The 20,406-nt window shown below is 47.8% G+C and overlaps 1 protein-coding gene across 2 annotated transcripts in view; it reads right to left on the bottom strand.

The window, feature by feature from the left end:
* The window catches only part of LOC309523538 (UDP-N-acetylglucosamine--peptide N-acetylglucosaminyltransferase 110 kDa subunit), an 80,273-nt gene extending 59,909 nt beyond the window's left edge, over positions 1-20,364 (bottom strand). The window contains exons 1-2 of one of the 2 annotated variants that reach the window (XM_082207382.1): positions 20,077-20,364; positions 9,223-9,403 (exon numbers count right to left, since the gene is read on the bottom strand). In XM_082207382.1, the coding sequence (XP_082063508.1) occupies positions 9,223-9,403; positions 20,077-20,113 (218 nt within the window). In that variant the 5' untranslated portion in view covers positions 20,114-20,364. The remainder of the gene's footprint in view (positions 1-9,222; positions 9,404-20,076) is intronic. The other variant, XM_082207383.1, reaches the window with a different exon arrangement.
* Between the last annotated feature and the right edge of the window lie 42 nt (positions 20,365-20,406).

The raw sequence follows: 20,406 nt of genomic DNA, 5'->3' as shown, positions 1-20,406 counted from the left end.
GAATTCGTCTTGCGAGGCAAATCGCGAATGAAAAAACCTTTCGTCTAGCGAGTTTTTTGTCTTGCGAGGCATTCGTCTTGCGGGGCACCACTGTATTTTCCATTTCTCTTTCACTAGTTCTTGAGCTGAGATGCCTAACAAAAAGGCTTCTCGCTTTTTAACAAATGTCATTTTGAACACTTTTTTCAATTCATTATATATCATTTCCCAAACGTTTTTAAGTATTTTACATTCCTACCACATATGATAAAAAGTGCCTTATCTAATAGGTACTTTCAACCCTCTTTGGTACCATCACCATCACATTATTTGATGGTGTACAGAAATCTACAGAACTTCCACACAAAACCATGATTCCTGGCATGAGGCAAACAAATTCTGCTTGAGCAGTGGGAGAAGTAAATTGCATTTTGTGCAACCTGACAAGATGCCCACTCTTTTCATCTGAACCCATTGGGAGTTCCAGGTGATGAATGTTCAGTTTAATATTTGCATTTCTCTGCTCTCTGCCACATCCACCTGCACTTGCAACCACGCTGTCAAAAACCTTCTGAATTAGGTGCCAAAATCCCAATGGAGCAGAAAAGATTACTGATGTATGCAACCACAGCTACTTGGATCTTAATGGTCCAAAGACAGAAAGAAGACAAAGTCCCTAGCAGAGAAGAATGGCAGATTAAGTTGATGGAACCAGGCAGAGGGCCTTCTCAGTGGTGGCGCCTGCCCTATGGAATGCCCTCCCATCATATGTCAAAGAAATAAACAACTATAGGACATTTAGAAGACACCTGAAGGCAACCCTGTTTGGAGAAGGTTTGAAGGACTGATGTTTTAATGTATTTTTAATCTTTTGTTGGAAGTCACCCAGAGGCTGGGGAAACCCAGTCAGATGGGCAGGGTAAAAATATTTATTATTATTATTATTATTATTATTATTATTATTAATGCCAAATTGGCAAAAATGACCAGAAGATCAGAAAACAGGAAGACCAAAATTTCAATAAGGAATGGAGGAAATATATAATTTACTATATCTTAAAAACCATTGTAGACAGCTAAAATCATGGGTAGGCAAACTAGGGCCTGGGGGCCAGATCCAGCCCAATCACCTTCTAAATCCAGCCCAGTCCAGGAATCAGTGTGTTTTTACTTGAGTAGAATGTGTCCTTTTATTTAAAATGCATCTCTGAGTTACTTGTGGGGCATAGGAATTCGTTCTCCCCCCAAAAAAAATTATACAGCCCCCCCCAAGGTCTGAGGGTGGGTGGACCGGCACCCGGCTGAAAGTTTGCTGACCCCTGCCTAAAATCATTAGCAGGATGACTATGACACTTGTAGTTTAATGTTGACTTCTGGACATAATGGAGATGTAAAAGATGTGGATTATTATAAAATATGCCAGAGGAAATGGTTAACAAAAGGACCCTCAAAGGGGAGAAGGCAAGCCCAGGAGATTCTTTGGAATCTTGTTTTCATGTTGGTTGTTGGATAATCGATCGTATTTTTCCGTCTGTAGGACGCCCCCATGTACAGTGGTACCCCTGGTTATGAACTTAATTCGTTCCGGACGTCTGTTCTTCAGCTGAAACTGTTCTTATCCTGAGGTGCACTTTCACTAAAGAGGTCTCCCGCTGCGCACACTTCGCAACCAGGGGTAGCCACTTTCAGGTTAGCAAAGCTCATAACCTAAAATGTTCGTAACCGGAAGCATTTGTAACCAGAAGTACCACTGTATAAGACGCCTATTTTGGGGGACTCAGATTTAAGAATATGGGGGGAGATGCCCTAGAACAGGGATCCTCAACCTTCAGCCCTCCAGATGTTTTGGACTACAATTCCCATCACCCCTGACAACTGGTCCTGTTAGCTAGGGATCTAATTTACCAAAGGAAAGGGACCCAGCTATCAGCAGCGATTGACCAAACCCTCCCGGGGGTCTACCAGTAGATCATGCAAGACCTGTTGGACATCCCTGTTATAGATCATATCCCAACATGCTTTTACTTTACTTTTTACTTTTACTATACGGCCTAGGACACTTGTACCTATGGGACCACCTCTCCTGGTATGCCCCACAGAGGACCTTACGGTCTACAAATAACAACACCCTGAAGATCCCGTGCCCCAGGGAGATTAGACTGGACTTGACCAGAGCCAGAACCTTTTCGGTCGTGGCCCTGGTGGAACACTCTCTCACAAGAGACCAGGGCCCTGCGGGACTTGACATCTTTTTGCAGGGCCTGGAAGACGGAGCTGTTCCACCACGGTTCAGCCTGACTCATTTTCTCTTTGTATAAGAACAAACACTAAGGAGGTTTCCCAGGCCACTCACAGGTCCTTATAATATCAGTGGAAACAGTTGATCCAGGCAAGTATTAACCGCTTTCCATTTTAACCTGAGGATTGCCATTTATCCAGTCTAATCTTAATTTCAATTTATTTGAATTAATTTTAGGATGCATTTTAATCGTTGGTAGGTAGCTGTGTTGGTCTGACACAGTCGAAATATATATAAAAATAAAAAAGAATTGTCCAGTAGCACCTTAGAGACCAACTAAGTTTGTTCTTGGTATGAGCTTTCGTGTACATGCACACTTCTTCAGATACACTGAAAGAGAAGTCAGGGCAGTAGGAGATGGGTGATTGGCTCAATGGGTATGGTAAACCTGTTGAGGACTGTTAAGGACTGCAAATACAGTGGCACCTTGGGTTACAGACGCTTCAGGTTATAGACGCTTCAGGTTACAGACTTCGCTAACCCAGAAATAGTACTTCGGGTTAAGACCTTTACTTCAGGATGAGAGCAGAAATGCACGGCAGCGGCACAGCAGCAGCGGGAGGCCCATTAGCTAAAGTGGTACTGTTTTAAACAAAACCTGCCCTTATTCCCTTATGGGGTACAGAAGAGCCCATATAGAGTCCTTTGTAGGTTTTCCATCAGTAGGAGAAAATAACAGAGGCCAATGAGAGAATATTGAGAAGTAAAGCAGCTGGTAAGCCTGATCTTTATGAAAACTGTTGCAACAGGGTACTCCCCTCACACACAGGAGAGGTGAGGAGGACCCAGAACAAAGATGTGCCTCCCCTTATATAGACATTTTGAAATTCCCTGCCCTGGAGCTTAAGACCACCCCCAGAAACATCATACATACATCACAGAAGGTGTGTAGCCCAAGACCACCCCCCAGATACATCATACCTACATCATAGAAAAGGCGGACAACAGAAATCTGAGTGCTTCGTTTATCTCCTGTATGCCAGGTTATCTGATAATGCCTTATCTCAGTGTTTTTCAACCTTTTTTGGGAAAAGGCACACTTGTTTCATGAAAAAAATCACGAGGCACACCACCATTAGAAAATGTTAAAAAAATTAACTGTGCCTATATTGACTATATATAAAGTAATTCTCTTGAATAGGAATCAAATAAACACAAAGAAAGTATTTTATAATTACTTTATTATGAAATAGTAAGTAAACAGAAATATGAAAAATTATAAATTACTTTATTCAGTGCGCAACCTGGGCCTGTTTGGCTGAACACAAAGCTGATATTCTGGCTGGAATCGAAGAAAGACACACACGTAGCTCTTCGTCAACAGCTCTCAGTCTCTCTCTGTATTTAGTTTTTATAGCAATCATTCTTGAAAAGCTCATCTCACACAGATATGTAGTGGAAAATAGGAGCAATGTGAAAATAGCTTTGTTTGCCAGAAGGGGGAACTCCTTGGCAGTATCCAACCAAAAACTGTCCAAAGGTAGATCAGCAAATCTTAACTTGAAACCACGATTTTGTGTCAGTTCAGTTAGTTCCTCCTGCTGAGCTATAAGGGTCCCTAACCCAGTCAAGGCATTCAGTGGAGACTGAAGAGAAATAAAATGACAACTTCTCCGGTCCTCCTGGTGACTCGAGTCGCGACGTCTTCTTCTCTCCGCTGCTGCGCCACTGTGCTCGGGCGGGAAGGAAGTTGGAAGATGATGTCCTACTGTGATAGGTCCAGGCTGGAGTCTGGACCAATCACAGCCCGGACATCAGAAAAGTGGAGGGTGTCCCCCTGAGGAGCGCCAATCGGCGCCCCTGCTGGCCGAGGGTGGGGTCAAAAACCCCAACCCCCCATACCCAGGACACAGTCCGGCGCCCGCCTAGTGGGTGAAAATTTGAATTTTTTTTTTTAATCTTTCGAATTTTTCAATTTTTCCCACGGCACACCAGGCAACATCTCGCAGCACACTAGTGTGCCGCGGAACAGTGGTTGAAAAACACTGCCTTATCTGATTGCCTTTCCTGATAGTCTGGCCATTCCTTTGAGATGGTAATCACTTAACTCATGAGACAATGGGAACGTTCCCTCACCCTCTCCCTCCTTGCAGAGAAACATTTGGTCAGTTTGGGAGTCAAAATGGCTTCAGGACTGTATTCCTGTGCTGCTCCAGACATGTGGTTTATATATTTATGTACATGTTTCTTTGGTACATTTATGAACATTTATTATGTATCTAAGACCTTAAAATTCTTATAACAATTCCCCTCTTTGAGGATGTTATTTTTTCTTAAAAAATTTTGCCCCACAAATAAAAACATGGCACGTTGTAAGTGGATACCTTTGTGTAAATATAGGATATCACATAAAAATAACACATGTTGCATTTTGTTACTAAATTACTTGTGGCATTCTAACACTTTGGGAGAAACATTTACTCAATAGTGGTCTATGCTTTATACACTTAGCAGGAAGGTCCACTAATGACTGAAAAATGCAGTTTGTTTTGTTTCTGCCTTTTTTTGCATGTTCTCAGGCGTCAAAGTTAGCTTCACCATACCACAGCAACAACAATCCCTGATGAATCCCCTTCATTTTGGCCACGTAGCCTTGTCTTTGCATTGGCCTTTCTATGGGATTTTATTATCAAAGGCTCATGTCTTCCACTCATGGGAAATTGCTCACTTGCTCTTAAGGGACCAAAAAGCTAGTTGCAGCCTGGATAAAAAGGTAAAGGGACCCCTGACCATTAGGTCCAGTAGTGACCGACTCTGGGGTTGCGTTGCTTATCTCGCTTTATTGGCCGAGAGAGCTTCCAGGTCATGTGGCTAGCATAACTAAGCCGCTTCTGGCGAACCAGAGTAGCGCATGGAAACGCCGTTTACCTTCCCACCGGAGCGGTACCTATTTAGCTACTTGCACTTTGAGGTGCTTTCGAACTGCTAGGTTGGCAGGAGCAGGGACCGAACAATGGGAGCTCACCCCGTCGCGGGGATTCGAACCACCGACCTTCTGATCGGCAAGTCCTAGGCTCTGTGGTTTAACCCACAGCGCCACCCATGTCCCCTTGCAGCCTGGATACACTTGCCTTATTCAAACTAAGTCCAATTAGAATTTATATAGCCCCATGGTTCTCAACTTTTCAAATCAATCTGTAAAACAAACAAACAAAACAAAAAACACTATTCCGGAAAAAGGGTACTTGTCCAAATTAGTCAATTTAACTCTATAAGGGATCATTCCTGCTAAATCAAGGCATATATGCCTTCATGAATCTGGTGTTTCATGGATCTTGAAGCTTCTCCTTGGTAAAGCGAGTTTTAACCCATTTTAAAATGGGTAGGGAAGGTTGGCAAAGTGCCAGGTGGACAAGGAAATGTGGTCATAATATTGGACTACGCAATAGCCTGATCTATTAGAAAGCATAAACTGCACGAGAATCCTCCATTGGGGTGTAAACAATAAGACACCATAAAGACACAATAATTGGGTCCCCCCCTTTGTGGAAATGACATACTGTCAGACACATTTTAGCATTCCTACATAATAACTCATAATGCACACAACATACAAATAATCCCACACCAGTTGGATATCTTGAGGCAATCATGTGATTTTGAGACAATTCTTGCTGTTTTACATCTCTTTGACAAAATTTTTGTTAATTTGGACACAGTACTTCAGGTTAAGAACAGTTTCACTTTAAGGATGGAGCACCAGAACAAATTAAGTTCTTAACCCGAGGTACCACTTTAGTCGTACAGGAGAAAGCAAGGAATACAGTGGTGCCTCGCAAGACGAAAATAATCCATTCTGTGATTCTCTTCGTCTAGCAGTTTTTTTGTCTTGCGAAGCAAGCCCATTGATGGATTAGCGCTATTAGCGGCTTTTAGCAGCTTATCTGCTGATCGGATCAGCTGATAAGCGGCTTAGAAAAAGGGGGGGGAAGGGAAAAAAACCCGCAGGAACTCGCAAGACATTGTCATCTTGCGAAGCAAACCCATAGGAAATTCGTTTTGCGAAGCACCTCCAAAACGGAAAACTCTTTCGTCTAGCGAGTTTTCCGTCTTGCAAGGCATTCGTCTTGTGGGGCACCACTGTAGTATACAAATGATTAGCACATGTAATGAGACAGGAATCCAATATCTCTATTAAGACCAGGTCTCTCCATAGTTTGCAGTTTGATGGTAAGTCAACTTATAACTAAACGGCAAATTATGGAGTTTACAACTTGCTGAATTGCAACTTATTACTAAACTGAAAACTATGGAGAGACCTGGTCTGACTAGAAATATTGGATTCTTGTCTCATTGCATAAGCTAAAGCTATTTTTGGTCATCTGCAAACCATCCCTTGCATTTTCCTGCAGGACTAATTGCAGTCGTTCACAGTTGCCAACAGGTTGACCATACCCACTGAGTCCTACTACCCTTTGGAGAAAACCCCCGCCCCACCCTCCCTCTATATATCAGGGTCTGGGGACTCTCCTCCCTCTATATATCAGGGTCTAGGGACTCCCCTCCCTCTATATATCAGGGTCTGGGGACTCCCCTCCCTCTATATATCAGGGTCTGGGGACTCCCCTCCCTCTATATATCAGGGTCTGGGGACTCCCCTCCCTCTATATAACAGGGTCTGGGGACTCCCCTCCCTCTATATATCAGGGTCTGGGGACTCCCCTCCCTCTATATATCAGGGTCTGGGGACTCCCCTCCCTCTATATATCAGGGTCTGGGGACTCCCCTCCCACTATATTTCAGGGTCTGGGGACTCCCCTCCCTCTATATATCAGGGTCTGGGGACTCCCCTCCCTCTATATATCAGGGTCTGGGGACTCCCCTCCCTCTATATATCAGGGTCTGGGGACCCCCCTCCCACTATATATAAGGGTCTGGGGACTCCCCTCCCTCTATATATCAGGGTCTGGGGACTCCCCTCCCTCTATATATCAGGGTCTGGGGACTCCCCTCCCTCTATATATCAGGGTCTGGGGACTCCCCTCCCTCTATATATCAGGGTCTGGGGACTCCCCTCCCTCTATATATCAGGGTCTGGGGACCCCCCTCCCACTATATATAAGGGTCTGGGGACTCCCCTCCCTCTATATATCAGGGTCTGGGGACTCCCCTCCCTCTATATATCAGGGTCTGGGGACTCCCCTCCCTCTATATATCAGGGTCTGGGGACCCCCCTCCCACTATATATAAGGGTCTGGGGACTCCCCTCCCTCTATATATCAGGGTCTGGGGACTCCCCTCCCTCTATATATCAGGGTCTGGGGACTCCCCTCCCTCTATATATCAGGGTCTGGGGACTCCCCTCCCTCTATATATCAGGGTCTGGGGACTCCCCTCCCTCTATATATCAGGGTCTGGGGACCCCCTCCCTCTATATATCAGGGTCCGGGGACTCCCCTCCCTCTATATATCAGGGTCCGGGGACTCCCCTCCCTCTATATATCAGGGTCCCGGGACTCCCCTCCCTCTATATATCAGGGTCCGGGGACTCCCCTCCCACTATATATCAGGGTCCGGGGACTCCCCTCCCTCTATATATCAGGGTCCGGGGGCTCCCCTCCCTCTATATATCAGGGTCCGGGGTCTCCCCTCCCTCTATATATCAGGGTCCGGGGACTCCCCTCCCTCTATATATCAGGGTCCGGGGACTCCCCTCCCTCTATATATCAGGGTCTGGGGACTCCCCTCCCTCTATATATCAGGGTCTAGGGACTCCCCTCCCTCTATATATCAGGGTCTGGGGACTCCCCTCCCACTATATATAAGGGTCTGGGGACTTCCGCTTCAGTGTATCTGAAGAAGTCTGCCTGCGCACAACAGCCAAGTGTTGTTATTATTATTGACTACAAGTATTAAGAAGATGTCAATCATGGAGGCACAGGTCTGTAATCCTTTTTTAGGAAAAGGTTCAGCTTTGCTGGCATCCTCTCAATATGGACAAGCAGAGGAAGGTTTCCTTTTGGGAACCATAAAATCACCCATCTCCTACTACCCTTCTGAGAAATACCTCACCCCACCCTCCCACTATATATCAGGTCTGGTTACTTCTGTTTCACTGTATCTAAAGAAGGGCGCCTGCACACAAAAGCTTCAACCAAGAACAAACTGAGTTGGTCTCTAAGGTGCTACTGGACAATTTTATTTATTTATTTATTTATTTTCGGCTATTTTTGGTCATCTGCGTACTCTCCCTTGCTTTTTCCTATCGGACTAATTGCAGTCATTCACAGTCGCCCACAGGTTGACCATACCCATTGAGTCCTACTACCCTTTGGGGGAAAACCCCGCCCCACCCTCCCACTATCTATCAGGGTCTGGTTAATATTAATAAATAATAAACTTTTATTTGTATCCTGCCCTCCCCGTCCGAACCTGGGCTCAGGGAGGCTAACACCAAATAGGTAACACTGGTATAAAATCAAGCAATAACGAAATTACCTCCTGAAAACAAGTCAGGATCAAATTCAAATCCAATTAGATGCCTTTCCGCAGGATTAGGGTTGGGAACAGTAAATGCTCATCAGCCCCAACTGTTTGCGCTGCTCTTATATGGGCCTGTGAGAACGCTGGGAGGCCTCTTTCATACTAGACTTCGGTTTCTGTGTATCTGAAGAAGGGCACATGCCCACGTAAAGCTTAGACCCAGAACAAACTGAGTTGGTCTCTAAGGTGCCACTGGACCATTTATTTTATTTTATTATTTCTATGATGTTAATCCAGGGTTCCTCAACCTCGGCCCTCCTGCTGTTTTGAAACTACAATTCCCAGCATCCCTGACCACTGGTCCCGCTAACTAGGGAGTTGTAGGCCAAAAAAGATCTGAGGGCTGAGATTGAGGACGCCTGTTAGCCACTCTGAGCCCAGTTTCGGCAGGGGAGGGTGGGATACAAATGAAATGTATTATGGTTTTATTATTATTACTTTGAAAGGCCCCAACCTCCTACCTGTCCAGCCTGCGACATTGGAAGTGAATGGATGAGAGCAGCAACAGGACGCCGGTGTTGTCGGGCTCCTGTCTCCACAGTTGCATGCAGTGCCTCTCAGCCGCTTCAAAGTCTCCTGCCTGGTACTCCCGGTGAGCCAACTCTGCCAGCCCTTGGAAGGAAAGCAGACGTTTTGTTGGTTCTGAAGGATCACCAAGACATTTGGAGGGGGGAAACAAAAAGTTAGAAGAGGGGAGGCAAAAGAGGACAGATGGCAGTGTGCAAATAAAAAGGTGAAATGCTTGGCGTGATGCAAAACCCTAAGGGGGTCTGCCAGGTGAACACAAACAGATCAGCTAAATGTCAAAAGCAGGGGCCAGCAAACTACAATTCCCATCATCCCTGACCCTTGGTCCGGTTAGCTAGGGTCGATTGGAGTTGTAGTCTCCAAACAGCTAGAGGGCCGAGTTGGGCCATGCCTGATCTAGAGCAGCGGCAGCCAAACTTGGCCCTCCTGCTGTTTGGAGACTACAGTGCCCATCACCCCTGACTGCTGGTCCTGCAAGCTAGGTATGATGGGAGTAGTAGGCCAAAAACATCTGGAGCGCCAAGTTTGAGGAGGCCTACTTTAAGGTATAATCTGGAAGGCGCGATCATGTTGGGCGCCTTCTGACCTTCTTTGACGTAGAAGCATTGGGAAGAGGGCAACAGGAATGAGCTGCATGTAGGCAGCTGGGGAAGCCATACAGGCTACACCAGCGGTCAGCAAACTTTTTCAGCAAGGGGGTCGGCCCACTGTCCCTCAGACCTTGTGGGGGGGTGGACTATATTTTTTGGGGGGGGATGATGGGTGGGGTAGAAATAATAAATTATTATTATGATGATGAACTGGGCCTGAGTCTGGGCTGGGGAAACTGAGCCAGATGGGTGGGGTATAAATAATAAATTGTTGTTGTTGCTGCTGCTGCTGCTGCACATCTCATAGAAAAGTATGCTAAGAAACTGTGTGGTGGGCTTTACGCAGCCTTCATCGATTTGAAAGCTTCATTTGACTCAATTTTGTAAGTGAAACTCTGCGATAAGTCGAACTCCCCAAGTAAACACAAAAGACAACTGTGCTTGATTAAATGCTTATTTCATAATAATAATAATAATAATTTATTATTTATACCCCGCCACTCTGGGCGGCTTCCAAAAGAATATTAAAATACTGTGATACATCAAACATTAAAAGCGTCCCTAAACAGGGCTGCCTTCAGATGTCTTCTAAAGGTCTGGTAGTTGTTGTTCTCTTTGACATCTGGTGGGAGGGCGTTCCACAGGGAGGGCGCCACTACCGAGAAGGCCCTCTGCCTGGTTCCCTGTAACTTGGCTTCTCGCAGTGAGGGAACCGCCAGAAGGCCCTCGGTGCTGGACCTCAGTGTCCGGGTAGAACGATGGGGGTGGAGACAGACGCTCCTTCAGGTATACTGGACCGAGGCCATTTAGGGCTTTAAAGGTCAGCACCAACACTTTGAATTATGCTTGGAAACGTACTGGGAGCCAATGTAGGTCTTTCAAGACCGGTGTTATATGGTCTCGGCGGCCGCTCCCAGTCACCAGTCTGGCTGCTGCATTCTGGATTAGTTGTAGTTTCCGGGTCACCTTCAAAGGTAGCCCCACGTAGAGCGCGTTGCAGTAGTCCAAGCGGGAGATAACCAGAGCATGCACCACTCTGGCGAGGCAGTCCGCGGGCAGATAGGGTCTCAGCCTTCGTACCAGATGGAGCTGGTACACAGCTGCCCTGGACACGGATTTAACCTGTGCCTCCATGGACAGCTGTGAGTCCAAAATGACTCCCAGGCTGCGCACCTGGTCCTTCAGGGGCACAGTTACCCCATTCAGGAACAGGGAATCCTCCACACCTGCCCGCCTCCTGTCCCCCAGAAACAGTACTTCTGTCTTGTCAGGATTCAATCTCAATCTGTTTGCCGCCATCCATCCTCCAACTGCCTCCAGACACTCACACAGAACCGTCACCACCTTCACTGGTTCTGATTTAAAGAGAGGTAGAGCTGGGTATCATCCGCATACTGATAAACACCCAGCCCAAACCCCCTGATGATCTCTCCCAGCGGCTGCATGTAGATGTTGAAAAGCATGGGGGAGAGGACAGAACCCTGAGGCACCCCACAAGTGAGAGCCCAGGGGTCTGAACACTCATCCCCCACCACCACTTTCTGAACATGGCCCAGGAGGAAGGAGCGGAACCACTGTACCCCCAGCTCCCAGCCCCTCAAGACGGTCCAGAAGGATGTTATGGTCGATGGTATCAAATGCTGCTGAGAGATCCAGCAGAACTAGGAAACAGCTCTCACCTTTGTCCCTAGCCCGCCGGAGATCATCAACCAGTGCGACCAAGGCAGTTTCAGTCCCATGGTGAGGCCTGAATCCCGACTGGAAGGGATCCAAATGGTCCGCTTCTTCCAGGCGTGCCTGGAGTTGTTCAGCAACCACTCGCTCAATCACCTTGCCCAAGAATGGAAGATTTGAGACTGGGCAATAGTTGGCCATCGTGGCCGCATCTAAAGATGGTTTTTAAGAAGCGGTTTAATAACCGCCTCTTTCAGAGGGTCTGGGAAGGCTCCCTCACGGAGGGAAGCATTCACCGCCCCACAAAGCCCATCGCCCAGCCCTTCCTGGCTAGCTTTTATAAGCCAGGATGGGCAAGGATCAAGGAGACAGGTGGTTGGTTTCACTCGTCCAGGCAGCCTGTCCACATCCTCAGAGGTAACAGATTGGAATTGATCCCACGCAATTTGACTAGACAGGACTCTAGCACTCTCCCGCCCCGGCCCTGCTCCCACGGTGGCGTCTACCTCTTCCCGAATCTGAGCAACTTTATCTGCAAAAAACTTTGCAAAATCATTGGAGGAGATCATGTGACCCATACTGGGCCCCGATGTAGCAGGTGGTTCCGCTAAATTGCGGGCCACCTGAAAAAGTCTCCTGCTGCTGTTTTCTGCAGATGCAATAGAGGCGGCGAAGAAGGTCTTCTTCGCTGTCGCTACCGCCACTTGGTAGGCTCGATATTGAGCTCTAACCTGTGTCCGGTCAGCTTCAGAATGGGTCATCCACCACCGGCGCTCTAGCCGTCTCAACGATTGTTTCATTGCCCTCAGATCCGTGGAAAACCACGGGGTTCTCCGGGCTCCATGCAATCGGAGAGGGCGCTTCGGAGCCAAACAGTCAATAGCCCTGGTTAACTCCACATTCCAGCAGGCCACCAGGGAATCAGCTGAAAGGCCATCAACATGGGATAAAGCATCCCCTACCACTCTCTGGAAACCATTTGGATCCATTAAGTGGCGGGGGCGGACCATCCGAATCGGTCCCACCTCCCTGCAGAGGGGAAGGGTCGCGGAGAAGTCAAGTTGCACCAGGAAGTGGTCTGACCATGGCACTTCTTATGTTAGGGGTCAGCAAACTTTTTCTGCAGGGGGCTGGTCCACTGTCCCTCAGACCATGTGGTGGGCAGGACTATATTTTTTTTGGGGGGGGGGGAATGAACAAATTCCTATACCCCACAAATGCATTTTAAATAAAAGCACATGTTCTACTCATGTCAAAAACACCAAGCAGGCACCACAAATCACCCAGAGATGCATTTTAAAGAAAAGCACACATTCTACTCATGTACACACACTGATTCCCAGACCATCCGAAGGCAGGATTGAGAAGGTGATTAGGACGCATCCAGCCCCTGGCCCTTAGTTTGCCTACCCATGGTCAAAAGGATCAGTCACCTTTCATTTCATTCGATCCCTTCCAGTGCCATAAAATCCTAGAATTCTAGAGTTGGAAGAGTCCTCTAGTCCAAATGCCAAAATTCAGGAATCTGAACATACAGCCCACCCCAACCAATTTGATACTATACCAGATAGTGTTCGAAACTCAGATATATAAGCTAGGCGCCAAATGGCTCCTTAGACCAAAGTTGCAGTCAACAAAACGGAACGTCTAGTTCTCATTTGGGGGCAAAAAGGCTCCAAAGTCTTATTTTTCAAACGATGGATTGACAGTGATTGATTCTGAGCTGAACATTTGGCTTGTTCAGATGACAATCTTGAGCTAGGTGAAGATCTTTGAGAATTGAAAGAAAAAAAGCCATATATATACAGGCCCATTCCGGCCTCTTTTTCTTAAGGGCAACTGCTCCTACTCAGGGTAGATAAAAATCAATGATTTAAAAAATAAAATAAAAATCAGACTTTTAAAATAAAATGCTTTTGGAGGAAAAATCTTTCTAAAGATAGTTTTCTATTTAAGTTATAGTCCAAAGGCTATAAACTTAGACTGGATTTGTTTAAAGATTTCCATGTGTGCTAAAACTCAGTCTAAGGTTGTTGTTGTTTTTATTTTTAAAAAAAGTTAACCGCATCAGTTAAGCAACATGGATACATATGCTACCATGTTATTTTTGAGTTAAATAAACTGTTTAAATTGTTATGAAGGAAATGTTTTTCTCTCCTTCCAATCAAGTACAGCAGAAAAGTTGTCCAAATATAAACCGTTAACTTATGAAACCTCACCATTATTTCATAATTATCGGTCTATGTATTTCTAATAGTAGAACCAAATCAGTCATTTTAGATAGAACTGTAAAAAGGACTCTGAAAAGTTATTATTCCAAAAATGAAGCCTTCCTCCCCATTGTCAATATTAAGAGGATGCCAGCAAGGTTGAACCTTTCTGTAAATAAAACACATTTTATCACTCCAAAAAGAAAACCTTCCTCCACTTGTCAATAATAAGAGCAGGGGTAGGCAACCTTAAAGATCAACTAAACATAACCTTTCAAGATATGAGCTTTCATGTGTAAAACACACTTCATCATATACTCTGAAGCAGACTTTTGCCATAAAAGATGTAACTCACAGCTGACGCACATTTCACCTGCACACATTCAGCTTGACATGCTTGGCTAATAATAGTAAGCCACTCTGGACAGCTTCCAACAAAAGATTAAAAATACTTTTAAATATCAGTCATTTAAAACTTCCCGGAATTAAAAAAAATTAAAGGGCCATGTGCCTCTGGCGATCCTACTCTCCATCATCCCCAAGGTGGTTTCACAAGATGCCGTTTGAGCAAACGTAACCCCCAAGCTAAGTTGAGAATTGCCTGTATATACAGAATTTTTCGTTTGGACACTTTGAACCATTTTCCAACCGAGATCAAAAAGTTCTAGTGGTTGACATTAGGACATATAGCAAATATTGACCACAAACTCGTCTCTTTCTTCCAGGCAAAGTAAAGGGAGATCAATCCCCACCCTTTGAGTTTTGAGTGACTGATGTTTTAATGTACCATATTTTTCGCTCTATAGGACAGACTTTTTCCCCTCCAAAAATGAAGGGGAAATATGTGTGTGTGTGTGTGTGTGTGTGCGCGCGCGCGCATCCTATGGAGCGAATGCAGGCTTTCGCTGAAGCCTGGAGAGTGAGAAGGGTTGGTGCGCACCGACCCCTCTCGCTCTCCTAGCTTCAGACAGCTATCCGCAAGCCTTTGGAGAGCTCCGAAGACTTGCGGATAGCAGCCTGAAGCCCCCAGCCCCGCAAGCTCTGGGAGCAAAGGCGAGGTTGCCGCTCGCCAGCCCCGCAAGCTCGCGCAGCCTCTCCCGGCTGGAGAGGTTGCGCACGGCTAAAGAGGAAGCCAAGACAGTGAGCAGGATGGATCCCGCTCGCTGTCTTGGCTTCTTTGCTCTTTGGGGCTGGGGGGGGATTTTTTATTCCCCCCCAAAAAAAAACTAGGTGCGCCCTATGGAGCGGCCCATAGGGAAATGCTGGCCGTCGGGAGCAAAGACTTTCGCCCACAGCCGGCCTTCAGAAGAGGACCTCTTCTGAAGGCCGGCGGGGGGCAAAAGTCTTTGCTCCCCCCGCCTGCCTGCCCCCCCCACCTGCCCCGGGCGATCTTAAAATGCTGGCGGGCGGGAGCGAAGCGTTCGCTGCCGACCCCCAGCATTTTAAAATCTCCAAGGGACAGCAGAGAAGTCTCTGTCCCGGGGAGATTTTAAAATGCTGGGGGTCGGGAGCGAAGCGCTGCCGACCCCCAGCATTTTAAAATCTCCCCGTGTCCCGGGAAGGTTTTAAAATGCTGGGGGTCGGGAGCGAAGCGCCTGCCCCAGCCGCCCCACTTCGGAAAGCTGTTCCGAAGTGGGGCGGGGGGCGGGGACGCCTGCCCCAGCCGCCCCACTTCGGAAAGCTGTTCCGAAGTGGGGAGGGGGGGCGGGGACGCCTGCCCCAGCCGCCCCACTTCGGAAAGCTGTTCCGAAGTGGGGAGGGGGGGCGGGGACGCCTGCCCCAGCCGCCCCACTTCGGAAAGCTGTTCCGAAGTGGGGAGGGGGGCGGGGACGCCTGCCCCAGCCGCCCCACTTTGGAAAGCTGTTCCGAAGTGGGGAGGGGGGGCGGGGACGCCTGCCCCAGCCGCCCCACTTCGGAAAGCTGTTCCGAAGTGGGGAGGGGGGCGGGGACGCCTGCCCCAGCCGCCCCACTTTGGAACAGCTTTCCGAAGTGGGGCGGGGACGCCTGCCCCAGCCGCCCCACTTCGGAAAGCTGTTCCGAAGTGGGGAGGGGGGGGCGGGGACACCTTCTGAAGGCGGGCAGGGGGCGAAAGTCTTTGTCCCCCCTGCCTGCCTTCCCAGGGGCTTTTAAATCGCCCCGGGCAGCGGAGAAGTCCTCCGCTGTCCCAGGGTTTTTTAAAATGCTGGGGGTGGGAAGAAAAGCCCTTGTTTCCCCCCCCCCCCAGCCTTCAGAAGAGGTCCGGGGACAGACTGTCCCCGGACCTGGTCTGAAGGCGGTTTCCCTAGGAACGCATTAATTGATTTTCAATGCATTCCTATGGGAAACCGTGCATCGCAAGACGAAAAAACCGCAAGACGAAGAGACTTGCGGAACGAATTAATTTCGTCTTGCGAGGCACCACTGTATTACGATTATTATACCTATATTCTCTGCTGCTCCTGAGAGGGGCTTTGTGGAACCCCTGACTGCAACTGTGTTTCAAATATGTCTGTTTCTTTTGTTCAAAGAATGTTTGAACAAATGTTTTGAAACTACAATTCCCATCATCCCTGACCACTGGTCCTGCTAGCTAGGGATCATGGGAGTTGTGGGCTAAAAACATCTGGAGGGCTGAGTTTGAGGAAGCCTGCTGTAGTTAAATGAGAATATGGAATGAGGAGATGACTTCTTAAGGAGTTAGGAACATGACCTCTATCATTCAGGCTGGATGTAATCTTGCACAACATCGACTTCTCTGTAATTTTCCTTTCAAGCCGGCTACTTATTACGAGGTCAGTAAACAAGATCAGCAGAGCAGGTTGACACCTAGAGCTGAATTTCAACTGCGTAGACGTATTTTTTTATTTTCATGTGCTGCCAATGACCAGGCACAGCACTCGGGTATGAGCTGAGATTTAGACTACATCACATTCACATGTCACACTACTTACATAGGGCCTTTGCAAATAAACCACCCAGGGCCGGATTTACGTATTAGCTCAACAAGCTCTAGCATAGGGCCCCCCTCTCTTGGGGGCCCCAAAAAACATTAAAGGGAAAAAACCTGGATATACATTTCCAAAATATAAGATAAAAAACGAATAAAATAAAACTGACACAAAACAACAGTGTTTGGTGTTGTGTCGGCTCCTATTTGTGATGTGCAAATGGCTTTAGATACCTATCAGGTCCATAAGTTACCATATATAGCATGTATTCAACACAAAAAACAGCAACAATTTGTTGTTGACAAAGGACAGCTGGACACAGAAAGGGCCCCATTACCTTCAGTTGCTTAGGCCCTCATCAAACCTAAATCCAGCCCTCTATCTATTATCATCAATCAATCATCTATTTAATCTATCTATCAATCTATCTATTATTTATCTATCATCCATCTTATCTATCCATTTCTTTCTCTATGCCAGTGCTGGATTTACGTATAAGCTAAACAAGCTCTAACTTAGGGCCCCACTCTCCTGGGGGGCCCCCAAAAAAATTAAAGGAAAAAAACCTGGATGTACATTTCCAAAATAGAAGGTACCGTATTTTTCGCTCTATAGGACGCACTTTTCCCCCTTCAAAAATGAAGGGGGAAATGTGTGTGCGTCCTATGGAGCAAAGACGCCATAGCCCCGCGACCCTCTCCCGGCTGGAGAAATGACGTGAGGCTATGGGAGGAGCCTCTCCGCTGCGCCTTTCCGCTGCTCCCTGACCTGCTCTTTGGGGCTGGTGGTGGGCTTCCCCCCGCCAGCCCCAAAGAGCAGGTCGAAAGGAACCTGAAGCCTGGAGGGTGAGAGGGGTCAGTGCACACCGACCCCTCTCGCTCTCCAGGCTTCCAAGGTAGCCGCTTGAACGCACCTTAAACGGCACCTTGTTTTAGAGCGAGAAAACAAGAGGGGGAAAGTTCTCCCCCTCTCTGTGCAGCGCCTCCTGCCGCTTCACTGAAGGGGCGCTGGGCAGAGAGGGGGAGAATTTTTTTTCTTGTTCTCCCCCCCCCCCCTAAAACAAAGTGCGTCCTATTGTCCGGTGCGTCCTATGGTGCGAAAAATACGGTAATTAATCTAAGTTTTCTGGGAAATTTTGAATGCGAAGGTTTTCCAGTGCCCCAAATCTACTAGGAGCTGAGAACACCTGAGTTTCGTACAGCACTATACAGTACATGCTTGCTGTGGATAATGATCTCCAAAAAGTGAATCTGAACTGCCTCATGTGGTTGACATCCATTCATTCTGTTTCCTCTTTACAAAGCAATGCATTTTTAGAAATGGAAATTTCTCTAAGGAAAATAACAAAACGGTAAAAAAATTCCATCCCGCTTTGCTGGTCCACAATAGAGGTAGGAACAAAGAGGTGCAGCTTGGGGTGGAGAGAAAAAACAAACACTAATGGTATCCAAATACTAGATCATGGGTAGGCAAACTAAGGCCCAGGGGCTGGATCCAGGCCAATCACCTTCTCAATTTGGCCCGTGGACTGTCCGGGAATTAGCATGTTTTTACATTAGTAGAATGTGTCCTTTTATTTAAAATGCATCTCTGGGTGATTTGTGGGGCATAGGAATTCATTCATTCCCCACCCCCCCAAAAATTTTTTTAGTCCCCCCTCCCCCAGGTCTGATGAACAGTAGACCGGCCGTCAGCTTAGAAAGTTTGCTGATCCCTGGACTAGATTGTGCGACTGTCTTTCCTCAATAAACCAACGGTCTTCAGCCAGGTAATTTAGGATATTCAGATTTTTTTGGGGGGGGGTGAACCAGCAACCCCAGATGAGCAGATCTAAGAAGCGTAAATCTGCTTATCTATTTGCCCCAGGGGGTGGTTTGATCAAGCTGGGTTATAGGGCTGCAGATAGGAACAGAGGCTGCCCGCCCACCCCAACAAACAGCTGCTACCCTGCCTAGTGACTGTATTTTTCCGTGTATAAGACTGTATTTCCCCCAATTTCTTTAATTCTTGATTTCCTCGACATCTGATGGGAGGGCATTCCACAGGGCGGGGGGCCAACACCAAGAAGGCCCTCTACCTGGTTCCCTGGAAAGGCCCTCTGGAAAGGAAACCTGGCCTCCAGGGTGGAGACGTTCTTTCAGGCCTACTGGGCATAGGTTCTATAGGCAAAGTGAACTCAACACAGGCTCTCCTTGTGCATCACCCGCGTCAAAACAAGCGTGAAAGGGAGAGAGAGCAAACAATAAGAGAGCGGAAAGAAGCAAGAGCGCCTACTCCTACTCCTATTTATTTGGCTTAGTGAAAAGAAGAAGATCCCCTAAAAAGTAAGATTTGCAGCCAGACAAAATGGGTATTTTAATATTTTGCTGGGAGCCGCCCAGAGTGGCTGGGGAAATCCAGCAAGATGGGCAGGGTATAGGTTAAGCATCCCCAAACTCAGCCCTCCAGCTGTTTTGGGACTACAACTCCCATCATCCCTAGTAACAGGACCAGTGGTCAGGGATAATGAGAATTATAATCCCAAAACAGCTGGAGGGTCAAGTTTGGCAATGCCTGGTATAGGTGAAACTGACAGGGAAGAATCCGGAACCAGCAAGCCTTCCACAAAGACTGGAATAAATTTACATTACATTTGAAAGACAACTGTAAGCAATCAACATCATTAGCAGGGTGATCTGAAGATTTGCCAGAAGAAACTGGGATCGAATTCAGGATGCATAATGGAATAACTTCGGGAACGACATCACAAGAATAGGAAAGGACGTGAAATGCATAGGAGGCAAAATGGAAGTTTGTAAAAACCATCAGGTGGGAGGCTCAGCAGAGCCAAAGAGATTTGATACGAGGACATGAGGTCATGCAATGCGACTGCATGTCAAATGAATAAAAATTATTATTATTATTATTAAAAAGCAGATGGGCGGGGTATAAATCATTAATTTATAATCATCACCATCAACTGTTGTTGTGGTTGTCACTAGACCAGGCATAGGCGAATTCCAGATGATTTGAGCCCACAATTCCCAGCATCCCTGGCCACTGGTCCTGTTAGCTAGGGATGATGGGAGGTGTAGTCCCAAAACAGCTGGAGGGCCTCGGCCTCCGGGGGGTAGCCAAGGCGGCGCCACCCGCCACACCGCGGGCCGGCCCTCTCCCCGTCGGGGGCCAAGCCTGCGTACCTCCCCCCCGGCCTCCTCCTCCTCCTCAGTCCGACCCCGACGGAGAGGCTCCTTCGCTGCTCTGCGCCCTTCCGGGGCCCAAAAGGCGCTCGGGCCTACCGGGCCCAGGCCGGCCGCCTGAGGGGAAAGACCCCGTCACATCCGGGGACTCGCGCGCGCCTCGTGGCTCTCCCCTGAGGGGCTAAGCGCCTCCTTCTCCTCCAGTACCTGTGCTGTCGGCAACGTTGCCCACGGAGGCTGCCATGGCTCCGGCGACTCAGCTCCCGTCCGGCAGCGGCAGCGGCAACTTGCGAAATGGCGGTCGGGGCGCGCGCGGAGGAAAGCGCTAGCCAGAACCGGATCTCCTTTCGACAATGTAGTCCCACCGCTTCCCGCGACTCGGAGGGGGGGGGGCGGCGCGCTTCCCTGCCGCCGGATGAGAAGTTGAAAAGAAGAAGGGAGGCGAGACGCCGAAGTATCCAGGGCTAGAGAAGCCGAAACGGCTGTATCCCTCCTCCGCGTGTATCCCTCCTCCGCGAGAAAGCCAACACACTGCAG

The sequence above is a fragment of the Podarcis vaucheri genome, assembly GCF_965113315.1.
Source record: "Podarcis vaucheri genome assembly, chromosome: Z".
Classification (NCBI taxonomy): Eukaryota; Metazoa; Chordata; class Lepidosauria; order Squamata; family Lacertidae; genus Podarcis; species Podarcis vaucheri.
This window is presented reverse-complemented; position numbering and strand designations above follow the sequence as displayed.